Below are 25,399 nucleotides of genomic sequence, written 5' to 3'. Positions count from 1 at the left end.
AGAGAAACAGGAGACGTCCATTAGAGTGGAGCGAACTAAAACATGACGGAGTTGAGAGAAGTTGAAGTCGGGCACAATAAAAGGCACTAGAGCATCATCATCAAAAGCAGAACTAATAAGAGGAGAGGAGAGTACAGCGAAGGCAACACGGGGAGGCAGGGTAGGCCTCGCAAGAAAAGTGAACCGGCGCGATGAACGAGAAGAAGATAAAGTGCATACTCACCGAGCTGACTGCGTCTCTGAGCGTAGGCTACCACCACGGCGGCCAGGACGACACAGCACAGCGATGTCACAAGGTTGGCCATCTGTAGACACACACACAGCAAAGTCATCAGCGCGCGTGAGAGACAGGGAGCCGGCGAGTGAGTGCGTCCGCCTGTCGTCCCTGATTGACTGACAGACCCATAGACGCCTCACAACAGCATGGTAGAGATGGAGAGATAGCCGCTTCCTGTTTCTTCTCTGGATCTCTCGGGGTATATCTCTCTCCTTTCACTGTTACACTCCCTGAAGTGGCCTTTTTTTTTTTTTTTTATCCTGCCCTTTGTTGCTTCTTCCCTCCTCGTCCAACTCCCTTATTTCCTTTATTTACTTCTCTTGCTCTTCTTATCCCTCTCACTCTATATCCTCACCCTCTCTTCCTCTCTTTATGTGCATCTCTCTCTCTTTCCCTCCCTCCCTCCCTCCCTTCTCCCTCTTTCGTTCTGTTCATCAGCCTAATGTGTCCATCCTCTCTGGGATGGGCTTTGACCAGCAGCTCTTAAAGGTATAGCACACCATAAACAAACACACAGCTTCCGTATAAAACAGCAGCGATCCACGGGCACATTTCCACTCATTGTGACCTCCCTTTAAATTATTAACACGTCAGTCGTAACGTTTAAGTCGTTATTTAGGGAATGCAGCCCTCCTCTCTTGCCTTCTGATAGTTTTGCGCGCTCGTCTCTTCTTTCCAGCTCGTTGCTGCCTCTTTATATTATTTTCCAGCTCCGCGTTCTTTTTTCTTGAAATTCATAAAAGATTTGATTGAGAGAGAAATAAAATATGGAATCCTTGCTGCGAAACAGATGATGAAATAAAAGCCGTAAAAACTCGGCACAGATACCTTGTGAAGTTTGTTTTCTCAGTGTCAAGTAACAACTGTTACTCGTTTTAAAGGTGGGCTGCATTTGTGGTTCTTTTTCATCTTCTAGCCGCTGATATAAAATGAACAATGTGGGATTTTAGAGGTATTGTTTGAAGGCTTTCTCCTTACAAACCAGTGTTTTGGTCCAACTATAGTGCTTCTGTACAGCATCTCAAGGAAAATAACAAGTTGCCAGACACAGATACCGTGTGAATACAGATCTGGTACAAGAACAGGCAATTTTTCACTGAGCAACTGTAACTTCCCCTACAACGTTTCCTTTTTTTTTTTTTAGCTTAAACATGACAGATATCTTGGTGAGTCGACTTTAGGGAGGATCTCTTTAAAGGAAATGCCAGCGTTTCCCCAGTCTTCATTGGAGGTAGTAAAGTCTCAGCTGCGAAGGAACTATATAGCTGGAGCTTCTTTAAATTCACCCCCGTGTACAAGGACAGCTGAGCTGGGTGGAGTCGTGCCAACAAAAGGGTCGTGATCCCAGATCCTCCCATTACAAAATATGGCCTCTCTGTTCCCTCTCCATCTACTCTCCTGTCTCTGGGCCGTTTCTCCGTCTCCTTCCCTCTGTTCGGGAGGAGAAAGAGTTGGCTCTCGCACAGACAGAGGTTGTCTGAGGGTCTGCTTGCTGCTGAGACTTGCGGCGGGTAAGGTGCGTGCGTGCCTGCGTGTGAAGAACACAGTGAGCACTCCAAATAGAGGCAAAGAAAGGAAAGTGAATTTCCCTGTTCTTTTGATGCGAGACTCCAGCTGTTACAAACCTCTGTCATGTCCCATTTCCTCCCGCTCTCTGTTTGGCATCAGCTATTTTTTCCTCCGCTTCTCTTCCTATGCCACTCTTTCTCGCCGTCTTTGCCTCGTATCGTAGCCCATGCTCGATCCGAGCCCAAGTCTGCGCGTGAACGCGCCTGCCACATGTTTAAGCGTCTCACAGAGGGAGCAAACATATCTGCGAGTTTTGTAGGATGAGGTTCGGGAACATGAAAAAGCTTTTACAGTCGGGACTAAAATGTCAGGAGGCAATAAAACGAAGACATTAAACACGACGAGGAGGGTTTTCGTGCTCGGCCCAAGTAATGGAAGGAAAAGCTTTTACATTCAAACAGATTATCAGTAAAGAACAACCAAATGTATGTATTTATATATAAATATATATATAACCACTTGCCACTTTATTGGGTACACGTGTTCAACCGCTACAATTCAATGCATTAGGCATGAAGAGGTGTTCAAGACAACTTGTTCAAACCGAGCATCAGAGTGGGGAAGAAAGGGGATTTATGTGACTTTGAACGTGGTATGGTTGTTGGTGCCAGACGGGCTGATGGTCTGAGTATTTCAGAAACTGATGATCTACTGGGATTTTCACGCACAACCATTTCTAGGGTTTACAGAGAATGGTCCGAAAAAGAGAAAATATCCAGTGAGCGGCAGTTGTGCGAACGAAAATGTCTTCTGACATACAAGGAATGCAGAATACCATCTCTTAACGCACAACACGTGGAACCTGCTGATGGACTACAGCAGCAGAAGACCACACCGGGTGCCGCTCCTGTCAGCTAAGAGCAGGAAACTGAAGCTAGCGTTCACACAGACTCACTAAAATTGGACAATAAAATATTGGAAAAATGTCTCATCTCAAACTCGGTTCTTGAACATGACAATGAGTTCACTGGATTCCAGTGGCCTCCACAGTCCTCACATCTCAATCCAATAGAGGAACCTTTGGGACGTGGTGGAACAGGCGATTGGCCGACAAATCTGAAGCAACTGCGTGATGCTGTCATGTCAATATGAACCAACATCTATGAAGAATGTTTCCAACATCTTGTTGAAAGTATGCCATGAAGAATTAAGGCAGTTCTGAAGGCAAAAGATGGTCCAACCTTTTACTAGCAAGGTGTACCTAATACAGAATGTCTCTTTAACCATTTCTGAATTAGCTGGGACTTATGCAGTGTCAAAGAATCACACTGAGCTTATCAGTAATGAGGGTTCATCCGTGTATTTATACAGTCAGTGATGCATATCTGCTGGTTCTGTATATCCACTGGGTACAGGACTGTACTGATGAAACTGTTGCACACAAAATCAAATGTTGTTTAGTGTAATCATCGGTTCTTTCACATTCATTACATCATGTAGTCACATTATGTTGCCAACCGAGCACAATCACCTCGGTAAAACCGAAGGAAACGCAGCAATTGCAGCTTGTTAGTTAAACTGTATGACACTTGGGAGCTTGTTTAGTTGCAACATACCAGCTGGCATTTGCTGATCTACCGGAGGAATACTAGGCCGCCACAGTTAAATTCAATTCTTATCACAATACGAGTCTGCCAACATGTAATTCAGATATCAATTGAGGGCGTTTCAGCTGATACGGAGGGAAAAAAATATATCTCTACATGCAATTGGATTGTTAGAAACAAATTCAACTCAACAGTGTATGACACTCTTGTGTGGAAGGTAATTATTTTGTTTGCACACCTTGCATTTTATTTATTTTTTTCCTTTGTAAGCAACAAGTACGGAAAACCACCGACAACTGCAGAAGCGGTGGCCGAAGCATGTGTACAGCCAAATCCAAAGTCAGAGCATTGATGGGTACAAGTAAGACACGTTTTACACCTTATAATTAAAACAGGTAGTTGAGATGATGATTGTAGCTCTGGCCAGACTTTAACAGGACTTATTATTTTTAAATCCTCAATCTGATTTAAAGTGGCAGGCAATGAGTTTCAAAAGATCTGTGGCTTTTTTCTTTGCGCACCTGTGGACGCCAGAAACAGTGACTGAAAGTTCGCATGCATCGATACCAGCGATCGCGCGCCCGTGCGCGCACGCTGGCGTGTGAGTGATTGGCAGCTCATATGTATTTCATCTGAGCAGATATTGGGGAGAGTGACAGGGGGTGAAATTAAAATTGCACCCCTTGTCAGAGCATCACAATCCCCATCTCTGCTCTTCATTTTCTAAGTGCCGCTTTTCCCATCAAATCCCAAACGGTGCGCGTCTGTGTGTGTTTGCATGCATTTGGGAGTCTCTGGGTGCGAACGCTGTGTGTGTGTGTGTGTGTGTCTGAAAACCGTGGGGGTATTTAGCCCGTCTATCAGAAAACAATACAGTTTTGAAATGTGACAGCTTCAGATCGTTCACATAATGACAGCCCACGGGGCGGTTAGTGCTGCAATCACACAAACTCAATACAAACCCTCCTGCCTTCATCCATCCATCCATCCACCCCTCTCTCCCTCGCCTGACCCTCCCATTTATTCCCTTCGTCTTCCTTCCTTATTCCATATTTATTTATTCATTTCTTATTGGAGGGGAAAGGGCTGAATAGGCGTGATTCTTTCGGCTGCTTAATTAAAATATATAATTCATCTGCGTCAAATGATTTTGCCTCTGCGTCTTTATGGAGTCCGATTTGGGAACATTTGCATTTAAATTGGAAAGCCAGGAGGGAAAATACACTAGGCGGGCCGGGGTGTATGTGTGCGTGTGAAGATAGAAGGCATCCTTTTATTAAAGAAGTGGGCATACATACTCGATTTCCCTTTCTTTCTTAGGTCCAAAAGTGTCCGAAACCAAACAACAGCGGTCGGCCGAAGGCACAACGTGACATATCACAGTGGAAACAGTCCACTCGAAATAAAAACTTCAGTCCCCTAACAGCCAGTGAGTTCACTGGCGTCTCCGCGCTCATTAATTATAATGCAAATTATCACTAAACCACTAGTTGACAGAAGGGGAGATGTAATTTTCTTCCCTCCGTCTATTTCTCTCAAAAACAAACGGCCAAATTCCTCCTGTCAGCAAGCTGTCAGAAAAAGAATAGTTCATTACAAATGTGTCTGCCGTGAAACTAAAAAGAAACGTTCCCCTTGGGTAATAAATGAGCGCGCTGATTTATAGCAAGAGTAGAGAGTTACAGCCCTCAGGAACATCAACCGCAGCTATCAAATGTACGGGGGGAAGCTAACAATAGCTGACTTGTATTGTTGACCGTGAGGCCATCAGCAGGAAACTGCGCGTGCAGAGTTTTGTTTCAAAGCGAGGCATCAATCATGCGGGCAAAACGACACCCATCCTATTAACAACAGAACATCAAAACAAATGATTCAACTTTTAAAGGTTAGCTACCTACCGTATTCAGTAATTCATAAAAGGGTCTGCGCCGAATTGAGATTTATGGATCGTAAAGACAATTAATATACAATGCTGAGGCGGTGGGACCTCGCTGGCTCGGAAACCCGGAAGTCTGGCACCGTTAAAGGTTTGTAAAGTCACACCTTTTCCTCGCCTGCTGGGTATATGCACGCTGCCTCACACCAACACAACTCACCATCTGGAGGAATGGCCTGCGCGCATAAACAGGAAGGTCTGCCCGATACGGCAGCCAGGGTGAGCACGCTGCAGACAGTCATGCCAAACCTCTCCTCCAGGAGCTACATGATAAGGCCTTTCAGGAAATCCAACAAAAAAGGATTAAAAAAGTCAACTGGACTTGTATTGTTTTGAGAGGACCACTCAAACAAGTATTCACTTCTGTTCTTCTTCAATTCTGGATGTACCATGACCGGGATGGCTGAGAACCTTCACAGGCCTTTCAGTCCAAAAGTTTTTCAATGCCACAGAGTCACGGCAAAGTCTTAAATGACTGGGAAAACTAGCAAAGGAGAAAAGGGTGAAAATCGCCGGATACTTTCAGGCAGAATATTCTAATGTGATCATCACATAAAGTAAAACCTTGAGGACTCTGAGGTAAAGCATCCTAATCCGGAGGGTACACTTGTACTCTAAAAGGATCTTCGCTGCAGAAATAGGACCCCTTGTTCTCTGCACCACTTACTGTCCCCACTAAATGATTTAATCTTAACACGTTTGTCCTATCTCGGGGCAGCGAAACAAAAGTTTTTTTTTCCAAGGCAGGGCAGATAAGCAATGTTGTCAGCAGATTCTTTTTTATCAGCGTTTCCGTTCCCACCGAAAAAAAAGGTATCTGCAGCTCGAAATCTGAATATCTGAATATAAAAAGATTACACTTTCGGCACTACTAGGATTCGTGCTGTCATTCGGAAGTTCCTTGTGTTAAAGGAAAACGCATCCAGAATATAAATGGAAAAACTAATAACGGAAAAACTGGGTTTAGCTGCATAAGTATACCAATGGTAATTGTGGTGATGTAAAATCTTTTTTTTAGTAATTACAAAGTTGGATTTCTGGTGGGATTTCACCTGCCACCAAGGTGCATGAAGGTGGAACAGAAAAAGTAAAAAGATCAAGAATCCAGCAGCACTTGTAGTAACTGGAACAACTTTATTGAACTGAAGCATTTCAGCTGGTGGCCTTCATCAAGGTCATAAAGAAGCACACTGCAAAGGAAAATTGAATTCATTAAATCATTTAATTTGTCTTTGAAACACTTCTGAAAGTACTTGTAAAAAAAGTTGTCACAGAAAAATTAAACTCAGGGAACTCTTTTTTTACCCCAAGATCAACTAGTTGGGCGATGTGTTCTTGTCCGACCAAATTCTCATTGGTTGGTGTCGGTGTCGGCGCTGTCAGTGTTACTTTCATATAGAGAAAAGTGCTACATGAATGGCCTTACAGGATTAATCCATTACTTTTGGCAGCACGAAGCGCCGTGCGCTTTGCACATCTTTCATTCCTTTTAACTCTGAACTCTCCCGACCTCGTGTTCACAAGTTCTAGCACAATTAAGTAGGAATTAATTTCATTCTGATCCTGTTGGTGTGGCAGTAGTCGGTTAATAAAAAGCTGTGCAAACTGTGTAGACACACAGCTCAACACATCAGCTAAAATTGTGAGCTCACTGGTCTGTGTTGGGATGCTGTGTCACATTTCCTTGGCTTTGAGTGCGACAATAACAGGGCTGGTGGACACTGTTTTGTTTTGTAAAATAATTAAATTAAAATTATTTGAAATCTTCAGTCATATCCAACTTTTAGCCTAATAATGAAAAAAGCCAGGAAGGGGGCACTACAAATCTACAGATAACACGCCTTCTGTTCTCCACAATCAATCAACCTGTAGAGGTGTAGCTACCGTTTTACTATAGTTTCCTACAGCCTTGTTCCGTTCACAAAATGACCAAAAGCACATGTCACATGTGTTCATCCACGCAGGTTTCAAGCCAATATTAGCCCAAAGGTTAATGAGTTTACTGTACTCGTGACCCTTACGACCATATTAACAGAAAAACAGGATTTATGACACCTCATTCATCAATTACTGTCCAGACCAAACACACATTCACACAAAATCACACACAACTGTTGCCACTGTAACCTTTAATGTCATGCTCCCCATCCAGTAAAACAACTTCCTCATTCCCATAATGCTTTGCTTTGCTTAGCAGCACTAATTCTTTCATCAATCATGCAGGGTTGTTGCAGATTAGCTACGAGCACCGAGGGCGGGAGGAGTGTAGGATGAAAGCAAGCCTGCTGGCATTTTGGGTACAACGCACACAAGCGCACACACACACACACACACATAGCTGGCATTTGCTTCAGAGTGTTGATCGCTAGATGGCCGTGACCTTTTTCACAGTCGTTCTGGCTATAATTGCTCGCTAAAGACAACGTCAATCTGCGTCTGGAGAGGTAGCATGGGTTGGACCATGAAGACAAACACACACACACACACAAACGCAAACATGTGGACGACGGTGTTTGGCTCTGAGTAATGAATTCAGCCATTGATCACATGAGACTGCTCTCGGCCGGCTGAGATTTAGAGGACCTGAACACGTCAGCCGCGATGTATCATGTCTCCCTCAGCGCTGCTGCTGATACTGCAGCGGTGGAGGTCCCACATCACATGGCTTTTAAACAAGTGGAAATACACTGCACACCTTAGGGGGGCGGGGGGGGGGGTGGTATGAGCTCATCCTGGGTGGCCACCATTTCAACCAATCTATTTGTATCATTTGTGAATCAGTATTCAACAACAAAAACTCAACTGTTGCCGTCTCAGAGACAATCAACGGCCAATGCATAATCTGGAAATTGGAAAAAAGAAAAGAAGAAAAAAATCTATCACGCTTGTGTCAGATAGCAGATCTCTGACTTGTATAATTGCTTATTGAGTGTGTGTTGCATGTGAGAGCGACTATGAGTGTATATGTGTGAGTGTTTTTGTCTCCACCCAGCCATCTGGACCTCCTCGGGTATGTAGAAGCAGATTTAGGTGGTTAGAAAGCTCTGGAAAAACACACAGTTACCTCTAGCCCTCTCACCTCTGAACTCTCTAAGTGTATCAAAGCTAAGAAAACAGAGCACTTTGTGTGTCTATGCGTGTGCGGCAATGTGCGTGAATGAACCAGTGTGTGTGTGTGTGTGTGTGTGAGTGTCGGCATTCTTAAGTCCTATAAGGCTTTGAATGATGGGTGTAGACACCCCTTTGTGAACAGGGAGCCTCCAGGAGCTGCGCTACGTGTGTGTGTGTGTGTGTGTGTGTGTGTGTGTGTGTGTGTGTGTGTGTGTGTGTGTGTGTGTGTGTGTGAGAGAGAGAGAGAGAGTGTGATGTACGGGCTGTGATGTTCTGAACAGAGGTGTTTTTACAGGGAGTTAATCAGAACCAGAGCTCAGGCCTTGCCCACAGTGGGCGAAGCACAGATACACACAGTCACTGCCCTGCCCTTCCCAAATTTAACACTCCAGCCATTAACTTCCATCCATGCAACAAACCTCATAAATAATTTAAAGTTCTGATGTTACTCTTCTAACATATATATATGTAATATGATATGTAACAACATGTAAATGGGGTTAGGGAGACATTTGGTGATTACTGCTTCTCTAATTATACAAAAACAAGCCTGTTTAGTTGCTTGGTCTGATCCAAAAGAATCCAAAAACTGATTCAAGTGTAACTAGGTATATTCTATGAATCAATGAGTCAACGTGACAGAAAAGGTGAAGTTTGGTAGTAGAATAGTTTTCATAATAGCAATCATAGAATTTAATTAGACTTCAGAATTTTAAAAATTAAGTCGCTGGAATTAGTGTTTTGAATCCAAATTAGCGGTAGAATTTTACTTTGTAACTCATGATTACAATACTTCTTAGACTTTGGTCCTTTCGGATCTTTGACTCCAAAAACACAAACGTGATGTAATCTTAGAAACGAATCATGCTGTCTGTCCTCCAAGAGTCAGTCTATTTAGAGGCGCGTAAACGTATGGTGCTGTTCAGACCTGGTGCCAACACGTAAACTGGGTGATCTGATCACAACATAAGAGGGTCGGCTTGAAATGTGTCGAGGGAACATTTAAGATCTCAAAGCCCATTTGGACCTGGGCCACATTCTTTCAGCAGTATGAACCCACTGAAGTGACATCTGATCGGTCAATGCCATGTGTGAACATGCATATCTAGATGGTGCCAGTTTGTGATCACATGACCTGGGATCGATGTATGTATGTAACTCCAAGTGTGAACAGGGCTTCATCAGTGGGAAATATTTCTGACTCAGTGAGGAGACTTTTACCGAGTGCTCGCAGCTATTTCGCTCAATTAAGCCATCTGAATGTTTAGTTCATTAGCCCCTGACCATTTCATGCCCTGATACTGAAGTACAACACAGTTTTAAGATAAGGTTTCCAAAGGGCTGAAGGGGATCGTTGATTGAGGACGAGCTCGTAAAAGCCTTTGAGTCGACGGAGAATCAATCCCATTGTTTGTCTCTAATATATAGTAGCACATTAGCATTTTTTTTATGTAATATGTGTTTGCTTGTGTCTCTCAGACTAGAAGTTATTCATGCCTCTGACATAATCTGACTTAGAGCTGAAGAGAGAGTGAAAGAGACCAAAAAAAAAGACAGGGAGAAGTGGAAAACCATAAAGGAAGACACATTTTCTTTTCAGACTAATTGCAGCAGTGTTTGTTGTTGTTGTTGTGTGTGTGTGTGTGTGTGTGTGTGTGTAAATGCTAGAGTGTTTCACTGCATGTGTTGGAAACTAAAAACTGTATGTTTACTGTACCTGTTTGCCAAACCTCCTTGGTAAACACAGCAGATGCAGAACCGGCGCAGACCGGACCGACGACACACTCAATTAGGCGCTAACACAATCACGCACACATACGCCGCACAAACACGATCTGTTCCACTGTCCGCTGGTCGTCACCACAGGAAGCTATTTGTAGAGTTGATTCCTGCGACCTCCGTGTAGGTCCGGATATCCGTCGGGTGGCGCGCGCTGACACGCTGGGTGGCGCACGCCGACGTTAGCGGCGGCCTCAGCCACAACGTGTGCGAGACTGGCAAAGTCACGAAATCTCACACAGACACGCGCGTTAAGGTAAAAGCAGCACAAGCGGCGGGTAGAAATCCATTGAAACACGCACTTGTTGAACTCATACACGAAACACACAAAAATCCACACACATGCACAGAAGAGACGCGTGCACTTTCAGTTGGGTGGCCGACGACCTCAGCGACCAGATAAACACGCTAACTATACTGGAGCATTCACTGGAGTACAGTTAAGTATCTGTTGCTTCTGTCTGAGCAAACACAGGACTGAAATAGTCGAGTGTGTGCGAGTGCGTTCAACATCATCTGCATCTTTGCCTTGGTTGATACGAAAATACCAAAGAAAATGCGGCTAAATAATATGGTACTTGTTTGTATTCTGCAAATATTCCCTTTGTAAAGATACGGTTCTGCGCAGTAGTAATTGTGAAATTCTGAAAAGGCCGCACACATGGAAACCTACTAAAAGATAAGGATCCATTCAATTTGTGATGCCTCTTGTATGGGACAAATGACAAGCAGAATACAAGCATATTGCTACTTTAACAGTACTTCACCCAGTTTTCTTTCAGTTCATAGACAGGCCGTGTACAGTGTTTTAGACTAAGGCCATACATTGGGGATCAGTAGCTCTCTGTTTGAAAAGCCTTTTGGCGTGAATTTGATGATAGGAACCAAAGCTGTGCATGTTTCCTTACAGTGTTTGGGTCCTTAAGCCCAATAAATAAAAATAGCAGGCATGCGAGTCAAAAACAGGTTCCGACTTTGCACCGGTCCCTGTTTTCGCGATCCATCGGAATCACATGTCTGTGACGTTAGAGTTTCCTGCAAACGCCGCTTCTGCTCCTGACGCGAGGTCAACCTCTGCGACTGCGAGCCACTTTAACCAGGAAACACCGAGAGGAAGAAGCAATCTAAGGCTTGGCTGCGTTTCGCTAAATGAGATTAAACTTATGCCATTTGTAATCAGTGCAGGGGCTGCGACTTCGAGCGAGCAGTGTTTCCCATTTATATCCTCGATATAGTCTCTTATAAGAAATAGAAAACCCCTTTTGAACATCCCAGGTAACGTGAACAGCTTTCCTGTGGCCTTGTTGGCCAAAGTCAAATTGAAACGTACCAAGGTGAAACTTACTTTGAGGGATTTTTAGATGTGTCTAAGTTGGACACATCAATGCTCCTACATCCAGTGAGTTAGCCTACTTGTCACATTGTTATCAATTCATTTAACCCCCACCCCACTCTAGCCCACCCACCGTGGAAGGGTGCAACATCCGTCAGCCCATCGTGGTATTAAACTCTACGAACGCCACATTAACGAGCGCCTGCGAGTGCTTGATGTGGGGAAATGTTAAACAGAAGTCATTTATCATTTTCAGATGTTAAGAAGACGGTCTGCTCTGTGTGCCCACGTTCAGACTTATCACTTATTCATATTTTGTTTTCCACATTATGTAAGTCATTTAGTCTTCAAATTCTCGCCATCATCTCTTGAAATTTGCTGAATTTCATTAAAATCCCATCATCTTTTGTCGCCACATTGCTGGTAGTCTCCTCCTGTGTGTCCTCCCCCTAAGTCATTAGGAGGAAAGTGATGCAGTTATGTCTGGTTGCGTGTTTTTTTTTTTTTTTTCTCTAATCATTAAGCTCGGGATCATATTGGAGTTAAGATATTCACCCTGTAACAGCAGGTTTTGTCAAACCAGAACCTGCTGAGCACTCAGGACGCCGTCTTCCATCAGAGTTGTGCGCTTAGTCGCCCCAGGAGGAGTCATCCACTGCTGAGCACCACTATTCTGGAGGTCTACACTTAGTCATCGCTGACTTAACACTGATGTCATTATCTGAGCTCGCCCCGTTTCTATACGTGTGTGCGTGTCTTGCAGAGCAAGAGGCTTATTCATTATCTCAGTCGAGTCTCTCTGTTCGCCGTGAGCCCTATAGGTGCACACACACACACACACACACACACACACACACACACAGTATCTGTCAGCCATCCCCTTTCCTTCCGTCTCTCCCGGTGAGGCTATAATTCAACATTTTAACTAGAGCTGTCTGTCTCGTTCCCTCTCTCTCAATTCACGTCTCTCATTCCACCTGCTGCTTTCCTATCTGCCATTCTCTCCTCCTTTTCTCTGCCCTTCTCTTTTCACCTTTCTCGTATACGTTCCCTCTCTCCTGCGCGCGTCCTCCGGTAAACGCTGATGACAGCGTTTCGCATTTTCACACGCAGCCGAGGACCCTGAACTTCCCGGAGGATTTCGCTCCGACGATGATACGCCAATGAGTAAGCGGAGACGGTGACAACCTCTGAATGTAAATCTGCTTTAGTGTGTAATGCAATAGTGTCGCCAAGCCAGAATAAAGATAGTCGGCCACCAGGACCATAAATTACCGTTTAGAAATAAAGCAGATCATGCGGGCTCGAACGGAACGTAAAAGACGATTCGAAAACCCAAGACTTTCCAACACGAGGATGAGCTTGTGCGACCAGAAGTGCACAGATGTCGGAGGGGAACACAAATGAGCAACAGCTTCTAAGATGCCCCTGAGCAAGGCGTCAAACCTCCATCTGCTCCAGCGGAGCTGCCCTGTGGCCAACCACCCCAAATACGCAGAGCTGCATGAATGTGAATCAGAGTTCTGCTGAAAGAAACACACAGGCTCAGTCAACATCACCTGAATAAATAAAGGTTAAAATATAAACTTTACTTCCTTCACCTTGAGGTGCTTCCTGGGTAATCTGAATTCTTATTATTATTGCTTAAATTGGCTCTACCTGCGTTGTCTATTATTATACGAAGAAACACATTTATTTATATATTTTTGCTGCTTGGTAAGTGGCTGGGTGATTGTAAATAAGCAGCTATTTACATTCAGGTCACTACTCACGCAAAGGGGGGGAGATGACAATCCTGTGAGAGAATGAATTACGGAAACAAACACAAAGCAAAGGAGCAAATGATGAATGGAAAACAACAACAACATCTAGCAAAAAGGTACAGATCTGATTGAAGTTACACACTGAGTGTGTGTGTATTCACAGGCACCTTTATTTCTTTAAGCCAGCACTTGGCTCGTCCAGGTCTTGACAGAAATATTAGCATTCTCTTCCCATTTGTCCCCTCACACACCCACACGCACACACAGTACACAGTGACCTGCCCTAACCACTGCGCTGCCGCCCTTTCATAGTTTATTAGCGAGGCAATCCGTTACACAGGTCCGGCCAAGCATCAGCTCGGCTCGGCCCCCGCGCGCGCACACCTTCGCGTCGACCCCGGCCGCATCTAAATGACCCGCTGTGGGAAAATATCCCATCAAGGTTACGGTCACACTCCTCGGAACAACATAAATCCCGAACTATAGAAGGGCAGGAGGAAAGAGAAACACAGAAGGTTGTGGTATTATTAAGGTGGGACGGGGCGGGGGGGGGGAATGAAGACAGAGATGAAGCCGGACAAAGAGAAGATGAGGAAAAAGACTGGAAGGCAAAACAAAATGAAACACGACAGAGAACGGAGGAGGGCGTGAGGGATTGTTAAGAACAACAGGCGCAAGAGGAGGAAGAGTGGGAAGGAGAAAAACAAACAGCGCAGTGAACGAGCGAAGTGCAAAGAGAGTGACGGGAAGAACAGAACAGCATCTCCTCGATCCACACATGCTGCCGTGAGAGCGCATACACACACACACACCGGGCGGACGGAGCGCCGCTTAACACACACTGTTAGCACACACACGGATGCTCGTGTGCGGTTTACGTAACTGTGTTTGTCTACCGATTATCAGGAACTCATTTAAGACTCTTATGCAACAGCACTTAGATATTCGACGTTCAAAATCATTTTTCTCACACAGGATTTGGAAACTCCGGGCTCCCCTGCTGCTCCGCTCACCGCCCAGCGTGGAAGAATTTCCTCAACTAAACCGACTGAGAAGAAGAAAAAAAATAAACTTTAAGAATAAGAGAATGATATACACTTGAAGCCAGATTAGTGGAATTATTTATCCTACCGGGAGATTTATCAGTGGGTGGGTATTATTCACATAAAAATGTCAAAAGGAAAAATATAAAATCTATATTTATATAGAGAGTTGGCATTCTGCGGGTTTATTATTTATCATTCTTAATACGACACTTCAAGGCGAAAGTGATAACTGTAACCCACCAGTGGGAAATGTGGGTCGAGTCCAAGCCGAAGCGATGGCATGCATGCTAACAGATAAACAAGGCTGTAACTCAAGGAATCAACCATTTCCTCAGAATTCCAGGCGAGAATCATGACACGAGGGCGAATGAATTCAAACTGACGCTAAACTGCTGGTTTCCTTTTCTGTCCAAGGCCGACGCTCGCACGGTATGACTAACTTCCACTACCTCCCCAGTGTCTAAATACAGAAAAATATTCGGTTTTGATTGTGTTGCACTTTACAGGGTTCGGAACATGAAGAAGAAAATTGAAAAACTTGGTAATTCAGTCGCCTGAATAATGAAATCCCACGTGTGCGTTGTCGGGCTGGCTTTCTAAAAAGAACTGGCTACGCCAGGCTCGTGGGTTGTGTTCAAAAGCCTGGTTATCATTAATAATGAAGGATGAATCTGAATAGTGATCCAGGAAGTGAAGATTTTTTGGGACATCCATCTCTTTCAGTGTGATGTTTATATGGGTGGCTTCTTGGTTCAGGGGAATATGGGAGGACATTAGGAAACGCCCGAGTAGATTAGGCCTTGGTTTAACGAAGCTACATCGCTTCAACACTTTCTCCAGGGCCTACATCAACAAGTCTGTTGTTTGTTTCACCTGTTCACACTAAACACTCGGTCAGAATTCATTTGAAGTTTTTAATAAATGAATCTAGTTTAACCTGCTATTCTGCGCACTCCCCATTTTCGTCACTGAGCTTAGACTCTGTTATACACGGCAGGAGAAGCAAGACACAGCCAAATATGGTGCTAATTCATAGCTTGGAATGTACAGTAAGAACAATATGCAAGGAGGAGTTACCACCGACCATAATAACTTAAAATAAAATAGAGATTTATAGAGTGATAAATCAGTCAGTTCATGCACACTCATCACTTTTATATTCAGAAGACAATAGGAAACTAGGAAGACTATGTCTTTAACTATGAGATTTTTTCTTTTTTTTTTGTGAAGAACATAATAGTGAATTAGATGGAGAATTCCAGCCCTTTTCTGTTCTTTATTCCACCACCACACAGTCAGCCGCTGTCTGCAGTGGGTGTGAATGCTGGATTGTTGGTTTCGGTAAGTGACCAAAATTGCCCTAACGTAATCTGACATCGGACGAGCGTGATGGGAAAGGGTTTCTGAAGCTATTTAACCGAGAAGGAGCTCCGGTGGAGTGAACGGGAGGCAGCTTCAAAACCAAGCCATCACGAGTCTGTGCCTGGTGTCTACAGGCGCACCGGATCTCCATCAGACACGTCCAACTGGAGTCTGGACGAGGTTAGCTTCAGATATCTTTTAGATGGCTTGTTTCCATTTTCTGAAACAAGCCATTTGGTGCCGTTTTCCCCCGTACATGATGAAGAACCATGTCCACACACTGGAAAATTACCCAGCCCTGATGATCCATCACAGCAAACAATGTAAATGTTGGGTTTAGTCTAATTTTAGGCTCCACGCTATTCGGCTCTGGCCAAGTTGTGTGATGTTCCTGCGCACATCTCATTGGTGCACAATATGATTCCAGCTCTGAAAGCAGGCAGCTTGCATGTCAATAAACATTTGATGAAATAAAGTTGTTTTGTTTCCCCCCTGAAGAATATGCGTCCTATAATTTCTCTCCTGTCAGTCATCTTGCACTCGGGATAAACAAATGCCAGTATATAATTCATAAATGACAAACGTACATCAAAGGGAACTCTCACCTTTTTTGCAGTAGGATATGTGTTGGTGACAACAGTTAATTAAAACCTGGGTGAGTGGTTTCAAATATTAAATATACAAAACATTAAATTATCCGATAACAAATGCTACGTTTAGCATAGCAGCTAGGACAAAATCCCGTCACACTCGGTAAATCACGCAAGATCACAAACCTGCAAACCGGGCTTTAAAAAGGGAGATGAAATAAACACAAACATGACGGATGAGTTACAAGGCGGTTTCGTCGCAAAACGAATGGAAACATAAAAGGATGAATAATGACTGAACAAAAGGCGTCCCGCAGCGCTGTTATCCGGCACAATAGGATGACAAACGTTCGCCGGTGTACAGCAAAGTGGCTGTAATGGTTTTTATTGTTTGGAGGTGGCTGAGGAAGAAGTGATGCGGAGATAGATGTTAATCAGATGCTCTGGAGCCCCTCTGCACGAGCATGTGGCAAGGTGTGTGCTCGCGCGCACAAACGCACACACATGCAGCTTTTTGGAGCTCCGTTTTAGATTAGTATTTCCTAGGCCGTGTGAGATGACTGACAATTGCTGTCAGATTCCACTCCATTACTCGCACGCACACTCAGACACCCACATATATATTGATTACTAAAGTCTGCAGCCTGTGGAGTGGAGCCAACGATGGGTAGGAACGGGAGGGAGGAGGGAGGAGGAACACACAAACACAGGGAATAAAGGACACACTTTAAGCATCTGTCTCTGCCTGGCAGAGAAAGAGACGCGGACATGTCATGTTTAAACTGAAGGCGCTTCCACCTGCTTAATGCTATCGTTTTACATCCACCTTAAGAAGAGAGGAGAGGGCTTATTCTATTAAACTTCCCTCGACTCCGCTCTAACCTGATTACGCCATAGGGTCAAAGGGTTGCTGTAAGAGCAGCAACACTGAGTTTTGTGTTTCCTATTTTTTTCGGAGTCTGTAGTGTCGCCGCTCCGCAGTGAGACTTAAAGCTTAATCTGCTGTTGCTTTTAGTCTAAGCGACAGATGGATGAAAGTGCCGGCTTAATGTCAAACATGTAAAAAGAGAGGAGGGGAGGAGAAAAGAAGGGAGCGACACGAGGAGGAAATATAGCAGCGAGGCAATTCAGAGATCAGCGTCGGGGCTAACGGAGGTGAGTGTTGAGAACTCACAACGCTTTGCCTTCTTTTCGCACTCCAAAAAAAACACACACACACACACACACGGACGCACAATCATTTAGCCAGAAGCCAAAGAGCTTCTGGCCCCCAGCCGCTTCGGGTTTCATTTTTCGGCCTCTAACGCCATTATTGGGATTCATCTCTCCATTTGTACCTGGTCTCAGATACCGAACCTCGCGCCTCTCTCTGTCCATCCGACTTTCCAGCCTCCATTCGATGCCCGACTCTCTGTATCTGCTGCCTCTACAATGGAAAACTTTGGCTGCACAAGGTGTGAAATGAGACTGTATTGATTTGTCTCCCCCGTGTGAATGTGCGTTTATGTGTGTCCGCGGGTGTGCGTGCGGTTCGGGAGGGCCGCCCTCCGTGTCATCTCCAGGTGAGACGATTTCTCATCTTCTAGAACGCGCCGTAGACAAAACGATAGCCGTAATGGCGCCATTACGTAGATGATGCGGGTAAACGAGTTTAACGGTGTGTTTTGTCATCGCCGTGTTTATCAGTCAGAAGGGATGGCGTTTTTATGCTGATTAAACCTAATCCGTTTTAAATTGAGCCACGAGTTCATTCAACCTTATTAAAATGAATTAATATGACGCCGCTGTCTGTCTTTCCGTGGGGCAAAACAGATGAAGACTGCGAGAAGACATCAAAGCGGCAGCCGAGAATTTCTCCCGCTCGTCTCCGCCGTGATGAACAATGATAAACAAGCGTGTTTACAGATCACACGTTTTAACAGCGAGCAGCTAAACACCTGCATTTTCTGCCTAGAAACAGGCCAAGAATCACAGCGATAAATTATGAATGAAGTAAATATTAGCCACCTTCCTCAACAGCTGCGCTTCGTTCCCTGAGTCATTATTGCTGCGTCTTTTGCATTCCTGTCGCTTCAACCTGCTCATCTGTTCGGCTCCCAACCCTGTTACCTCCCCGTGAACTATGTCAAAACTTTCCTCATCTGGCTACGCGTCAACACTCGGTCCCGACTCTCCCGTGGCAAGCATTGTCGAGCTGTGACAAATCCCAGTAAAGTCTGCGGGCTCCAAAGTCGCAGTTTTACTTCTATTTACAGCACAAAGCTAAAACCCATCCACCTCTGAAAAGAATTATAAAACCTTTAGATTTCATCTTTTCTTATGAGCTCATTAAAGACATTAGTTCATAAGACGGTGAAACAACAGGATCAATTCTGATTATTCAAATTAACAAAGACGTATAAAACATTTATTTTTAGGTTTTTCATTACATAGTCCAACGCACCATCGTAACTGGCTACCAGGCAATGTTTTCGCTCATTTCCTTCTGTTTGCCTCCAGCTTTCTTCCCTCCTCTCCAGCTCAAATTGTCTTCAGTTCTCTTTCTTGATCGTGCTTCCACCACTTTCGACTTATTTACACTCTTATTCTCCGCTTCCTCTACGTTCTCCACTCTCCAGCGCCCTTCCTCCATCATCATCATCATCATCATCCACTCTCCTTCCTCCTATTCCCTTCTCCACCCCCCCCCCCACTCCCTTGCTTTGTAAGATAATACATTTGCAGCCTGAGTGATCTATTGATTCCCTGAACCCCAGCGCCCTTCAGAAAGGTAATTTTTTAAGAAGGAAAGAAGATTAGACAGAAACGCAGCACATTTGAAGGTGAAAGGGGCTCTCCCTGCTTTACTCATCGATGGAAATATTGCTGCTTTTTAAAGCGGCCGATGCAAAACGAGTAAAGGAGCAGAAAGCTCCAGAGTCCTGACCTCCTCCACCTGCCATCCTATCTTCTCCTCTCTTCGCTCCCATTTGTGTTTGTTTTCCTCTTTCCACAGAACATCAGCAGAAAGAATGGAAGCCAAATGTTTTTTTCTTCCAGATTGGTCCACGTTGCTGCTTGGAACGGCTCCAGCGCTTAGGTTCATATAAAGGTACCGAGGACAGATTTGTGTGTCATTGAATACATCCACGGGGAGCTGCACTCGTCCAAAAGGTTAAGAACAAGTGCACTTGGCGGTACATCTCGTGTTGCCTTGATACCAGGGGTCGCTTTTTTGCTCTTTGTTACTGAAACAGAATCTGGTGATGACAGGTGCTAAAAGGTACCATTTTGGGGGGGAAATATTTTGCCACTTTCCATAGAAAAGCACTGATTAGGGCTGTAAAAACGAATACATAAATCATTCAAAGCAACGTGTTCACTGCAATTGAATCAGTTTGTGTGCATGAAATTTTCAGCTGTGAAATTAATGGACAGCACTGGCTGTCTTAAAAATAGGACTTTTTTCAATGCTATAGCCTTTTGTTCTATATATACAGCATTCACTTGTCAGCCATCACATTGTAGGAGACAGTTAGTCGCTAGTGGACGTTCCAGGCTTTGGTTGCCTGGGTTACCCTTTAGTATATGTCCAAACATTTCACAATATAAAATATTGCTGGTGTATGAACACAGCCCTTCTTGCTGTATCTGCTCTCGGTTTGGAAAGAACATATGTCAACGAAGACTCTGCTTCTGCTCCATCTACGTTCACTCGTGTCATATGTCAATCAACCATATCGGACGCTCCCGATGGCCTCAAATGCATCACCGCCAAGTTTAGATCAGTTCATCTTGGCCGCAGCCTTTGCGTTGCTAAAGTTTTTTTTTAGGAAGTCACTGAATTGTATACGAACTGCTGCTTGTTAGTTCCTGTGTGTATGCTTTTTACTGACAGTCCCTGAAATACCCATTAGTTTGTCACTAGGGTTTGGTTGTGAACATTGCAGCTCTTCTCTTGCTCTGCGCCATGTATGACATGACCTAACGGTCCCTTGGGTCGTCCTCCGACCAGTTGATGTCAATCTTACGACAGTCCATCATCACTGTGGGTCCAAGAAGTCTGTCTCATGCTCTGCCTCAGTGGTCCGGCTATAAATGATTAGGTTTAAATGTGATGTCCCAAAGGTACAAAGAAAGCCCTTCCAATGGAAGTGAGTGGTTCAGTGACCGGAGACTAATGCAGGGTTATTGTCAATGATAATTAGCCATCATGTTGCTTTTATGTAATGGAACAGATGGATGACAGAGCATTATTCTGCACCGCCAACCACAGATGCCATGTATTAATTTATTATTAACAGAGAAATGCTTTAACAAAACAAATGTTTAGACCCTGTTCAGTGAACTTATTATGAATGTTCACTGGATGAAACAAATAATTGTCATGCGACTACTCTTATTCATCTCCTTCACTCACATGTCACCGAGCATGTCATTAAGTGTCATTATGTAAAAAGGAAGATTAACAGTGCTTTTAATGCATGATAATGAACTGAAACAATCTATAATTGAACTTTAAAAGCTTTGATGTCAGGATTCAAATGTTAACTCACATTCAGTGTATCAGAAAAGCCACATATACTGTTCCTTGAGGCAGTTTCTAAAATCTTGTCTATTAGTTTAAGACAGTGCAAGACTGACTTCAGGTAAAAGGGTCGGGAAAAAGGGAGCAGTCTGCCTGTTACACTGAATATTCATGTGGAAATCTTGCCCAATGAAGATTTTGCCAAGCGCTGAATAAAACTGGACTTCAAAAGTCTCAAGAAATGCTTTTAATTATTATGGTAATTGCTTAATTTACAAAATAATTCCATATTTAAATAGTTATTAGGTTGGAAAGAGGGGTGTGTCTGGGGGGGCGTGTCTGCATTGATTGACATGTCGGATGTGAGGTGACTGACCAGTTCCCCTTGGTTCTTAATCAGACCCCTGGCTCCTCCCACTCATCACAAAAACAGTCCCGACTCCAATAAGAAAGGCAAGACAGGCAAATGAAAAACTGGACGCATCAGAATGATGTCACGGTGGTCACATCTATATTTTCTTTACTGTCCAAGATTTGATTCCATACCATCTTTCCCATATTTAACTCTTTACGTAGTTACTGAAAGAGATGAAAATGAATACAGGAAGCCCAGCGAAGTGTAACATTTCATTAGTTTACATTGGCAGCCCTGCCTACAAGGCAGCTGCCTCGCACCCTGCCAAGAGTCTGATTAAGCATTGAACGGTGGGAGACAGTTGTGAAGAACAGTGGAAAAAGGGAAGGGGAACATAGAAAACACAGCTAAAGTTGTGGCAAAATTTATGAAGAAAAAAAAGGGAGAGGAGATAAAAAAGAATTTGGGAGATGGATAAAGAGGCCCAGGAGATGAGGGAATAATTCAGTGTTCATAACAACAGATCTAAGGCCAATGATCATCCTCTCCTCTCTTTATCTGTCTATTTTTTTTTCCCTCTCTCCAAGCCTCTTTTGACCTCTCATGGGAAGGTGGATAAGTCTTTATCAAAACAAATGGGCCTTGGTGAAAATACCGCACTTATCTGTAATCGCACACAATCAAAGAAACTCTTGTGTTTTCTGTCAAGCGACCATCTTGGCCGACTGTCGCTCTGCTCTCTGGCGAGTCCAGCTCAAGCAAACTATGGCCTTGTCTATTTTTCTGTTGCTGACCTTGTTCTACTCTCTCGCTACCCTTTCATTATATATAATTTGGAGTCTTATGAACAAATTACGCGAGCTATTCTCAGACGCCATATCTCCATTTATTCCTTCGTCTTCGCTGACATTTGGTTCCCTTCACAACGCTCCGCACTTCCGCAAAGCCCTCAAAACAACCTCTCCGTGATGGATACAACTGCCGGGATGGTCCATAAAGGTGGCGTGACGGATGACACGGCTCACTGATATTGTTGCCACACGTCTCCTCAGCCATATGTTCAAATCAGCCGAGGGAATGGAGCAATTTAACCTACGTGTGTTGTGTTCGGGTGTTTATGTGTGGGGAGAAAAAAAAAGAGGCATTATGCAGAAAACATTTCATTCGCATTCAAATGAGAAATCATGCATCACATTTGGAAGTCAAACAGAAAGACGTGTTGTGTTGAGTAGGAAGAGGGAATAAAGCCAGTTCTGAACACATGTTAATTCCTAGGATTTTAGATGTCTGAGATTTCTCTAAGTCTGGCCTGATAGAACAGCAGTGATTGGAATTTCATGAACAATGTCTGGGTAGCTGGGTAAACACAAATGTCCCTTTTCTAAAAATGAGAATAGCACTGAAAGCTGAGACATCCCCGATAGATTTAAAGACAGATGCAGAAACAGGTGCAGAGCAAACAAGACAAAGTAAAAAGGGACGAACACTAAGACACGACCGGCAGAAAAGCTGCAAGAGGTAACCAAAGTAGACAAACAGCGGGGAGAAGAAACTCCAAACCCCATATAGAATGAGAAACCATATCAAAGCATTGCAGTCCTGCTGATGGCATGGCGTATGCATTTAGCAGATGGCTGATAATAATTAGCTACAGGATGAGATCGACTGTGCACCACTGGGCTCGGCTAATTCACAATATGCTGGATCCAGTGCACATGTTCGCTCCTGCAAGGTCAATTAGCTTCTGCACGCATTGTGGAGACACATAAGCAGTGCGAAACAGACGTTTACAGAAAAGAATCGAGAATATCAACCAAAATAGTGATAGTAGTGTCACTGAACTAAAACATGTCCGCCCATTTAACGTTAACTTGTATAGTATTGGTTGTTGCTTTTCGATGCTCAGTCACAAACAGTCACAAAGTTTTCTTGCATGTTGCTCAGTCGGGTGAGAAAATATTACTCTGGGTCAAATTTCTCCTGGACGAATAAAACTCTACACCTTTTCTCCAATTCAATTCACCTGTTAGTGAAAGCCAAGCCGGGACGTTGATGTAATTTTGCCTGAGCATGAAGATGAAGAGTCAGTGACGGCCTCATTTTGCAACGACTACCATAGAACATATTCAGCCAGAGGCACGGGTAAGCTCTTACTCTTCTACTACACCTTCACTTTAAAAATGTAATTCAGACGGCGTCTCTTTTCCGGCTTGCCGCAGCCAATCGCTAGTCAGCGTGGGCTTTATTAATCCAATCAACTGCTTCTGTGACTTCTGGCCTCCAGCTACCGACAGTGCTGCTAACGTTTAACTCCTCATGACTAGCACTGCCAGCATTAAGACTGATCAGCGGCGAGATCAGTGGCCAAACTTTGGGTTATGTTACTGCGCAATTACAGAGTTCATTCCAATAACCCATTATCGACTACGCATTCATTCTGCCAAAAGCCTGCTCCAATCTATGTCTTTTTAACAGTGTTTTATTTCCCAAGAATAAGGCAGAAACTGAGCCAATTCCAACATTCATTGTAAAAACATTAGGGTACATCCTGGACAGGTTGTTACACTGTCAGACGTGGCTCAATTGCCAATACAGTTCCTAGTTCACCTAACTTGAACGTTAGGCATCGCATGAAGAACCATGTGGGTAAAGCCATGTGTGAAGCAGCGTGCTGTCCTCTTAAGTGCTCACAATTACCAATTATTTGAGCAATTATCCACATTATTTTCATCAAGTTGACATTAACACCTGTCAACCTGTCAAATGCAGGTGTATTTAAGCAGTGGTGGGTAACACAGCCACTCCCACTAGTCACTTTGGTGGGCTGAGTTTTATAAACATTTTTTAAGCGAAATGCAAAGTGAGACTGCGACACTACAACTCCCATGAGCACGGCTCTCTTGAATGCTCTGTTCTGATTGCCGAATCACCAGTATTCAATGGTGATTGCTTCTCGATGGACCGCCACTGTCAACCAACAACACCCAACTTTAACTCACTTAATAACTAAGAAAGTGGAGTATTTTACGAATATAACATTTAATTTGTTTGGAGAGGACAAAACACTGGATACATGGCTGAAGAATAATATGTCCCCGGCAAAAAAGAAGAAAAGATAAGAGCGCAGAACAGGTACGAGAGGCGAAAATAACTATGAAGCTAATTCTACATGAATAAAATCTCCTTGAGTCATTATTTTGAGTCACGTTATTGAATAATCTAGTTGTAAGCCGTGTTCTTAGCAGGTTTTTAATATGTGATAAGAAACCACACTTTGTATTACTATAGACTGCATATTTTCATGTAAAAGAAGCTTTAGGCTTATGCAGAACCTTATCGGAGGTGAGTACTTGATAATGACCTGCAGTGTTAAACATTTCTTGATATCTGTGTGATATGACACACCTTTTTTTTAAAAAAAAAAAAAAAAAAAAAAAAAAGGTAACCTGTATTAGATAGGCATAACTGAAGAAAGGCAGGAATTAAACCCACACTACAATGAGGACCAGTAACTTTGGAAAACACTAGCAGTTTAGCTGCATAGCCACAGTGGCTGGTGAACAAAAACGTTAATGTCCTGATGAAGTTGCTATGTGATAACTCTTTAAAGAATACTTCCTACATGTCAAAGAACAGACTGATTCTCTCTCTGGTCACGTGTTATAGTGAATAATGGAGACTAATAACAAGGTAACACTCAAGCATTCAACTGCCAATAAAACATGTGAACAGTTCAGCAAACAAAATGATGAAATGAAAACAATATTATTATCTAAGTTTGGGGCGCTGGTGGGCATATTCTGTAAAAACTAGTCTCTCTCTATCCTAGTCTCAGTGCTAAGTTAGTTGAGTGCTGGCTCTGGCTATCAAGTCCAAACTAGCTGTTTATCCAAACTTTCTCCCTTTATAATCCGTGGTCCTTGTCTTGTTGGCCATTTGCTTAAATTTGTTCTAAATTCATCTGGAGTGAAAAGGGATATTACTATTGGGAATGTACGATAGATATCATAGCATATCTAACAGGGCATCCTAAAGCTTGGTTTATAGTCATGTGTCATTTCCGCAGCACGGCTGCAGACCTCGTGTATGACAGCTCAGGCTGTGATCTGTCTGAAATGCATTTCCTTTTCCACGCGTCTCGGCGGACAGACAAGCACAGAAACTTCTCCTTCCCTCCGCCTCCTACACACCATCGATTCGAACATCTTCCCCGCTCCCCGTTCT

The 25,399-nt window shown here is 43.7% G+C and overlaps 1 protein-coding gene across 2 annotated transcripts in view; it reads right to left on the bottom strand.

The window, feature by feature from the left end:
* Positions 1-25,399, bottom strand: part of cntfr (ciliary neurotrophic factor receptor) — a 221,234-nt gene that overhangs the window by 128,291 nt on the left and 67,544 nt on the right. For both annotated transcript variants that reach the window (XM_047569166.1, XM_047569165.1), the window contains one exon: positions 224-305. In XM_047569166.1, coding sequence (XP_047425122.1) covers positions 224-305 — 82 coding nt within the window. The remainder of the gene's footprint in view (positions 1-223; positions 306-25,399) is intronic.

The sequence above is a fragment of the Mugil cephalus genome, chromosome 19, assembly GCF_022458985.1.
Source record: "Mugil cephalus isolate CIBA_MC_2020 chromosome 19, CIBA_Mcephalus_1.1, whole genome shotgun sequence".
Lineage (NCBI taxonomy): Eukaryota > Metazoa > Chordata > Actinopteri > Mugiliformes > Mugilidae > Mugil > Mugil cephalus.
The sequence above is the reverse complement of the archived record's forward strand: the minus strand, read 5'-3'. Positions and strand labels throughout refer to the sequence as shown.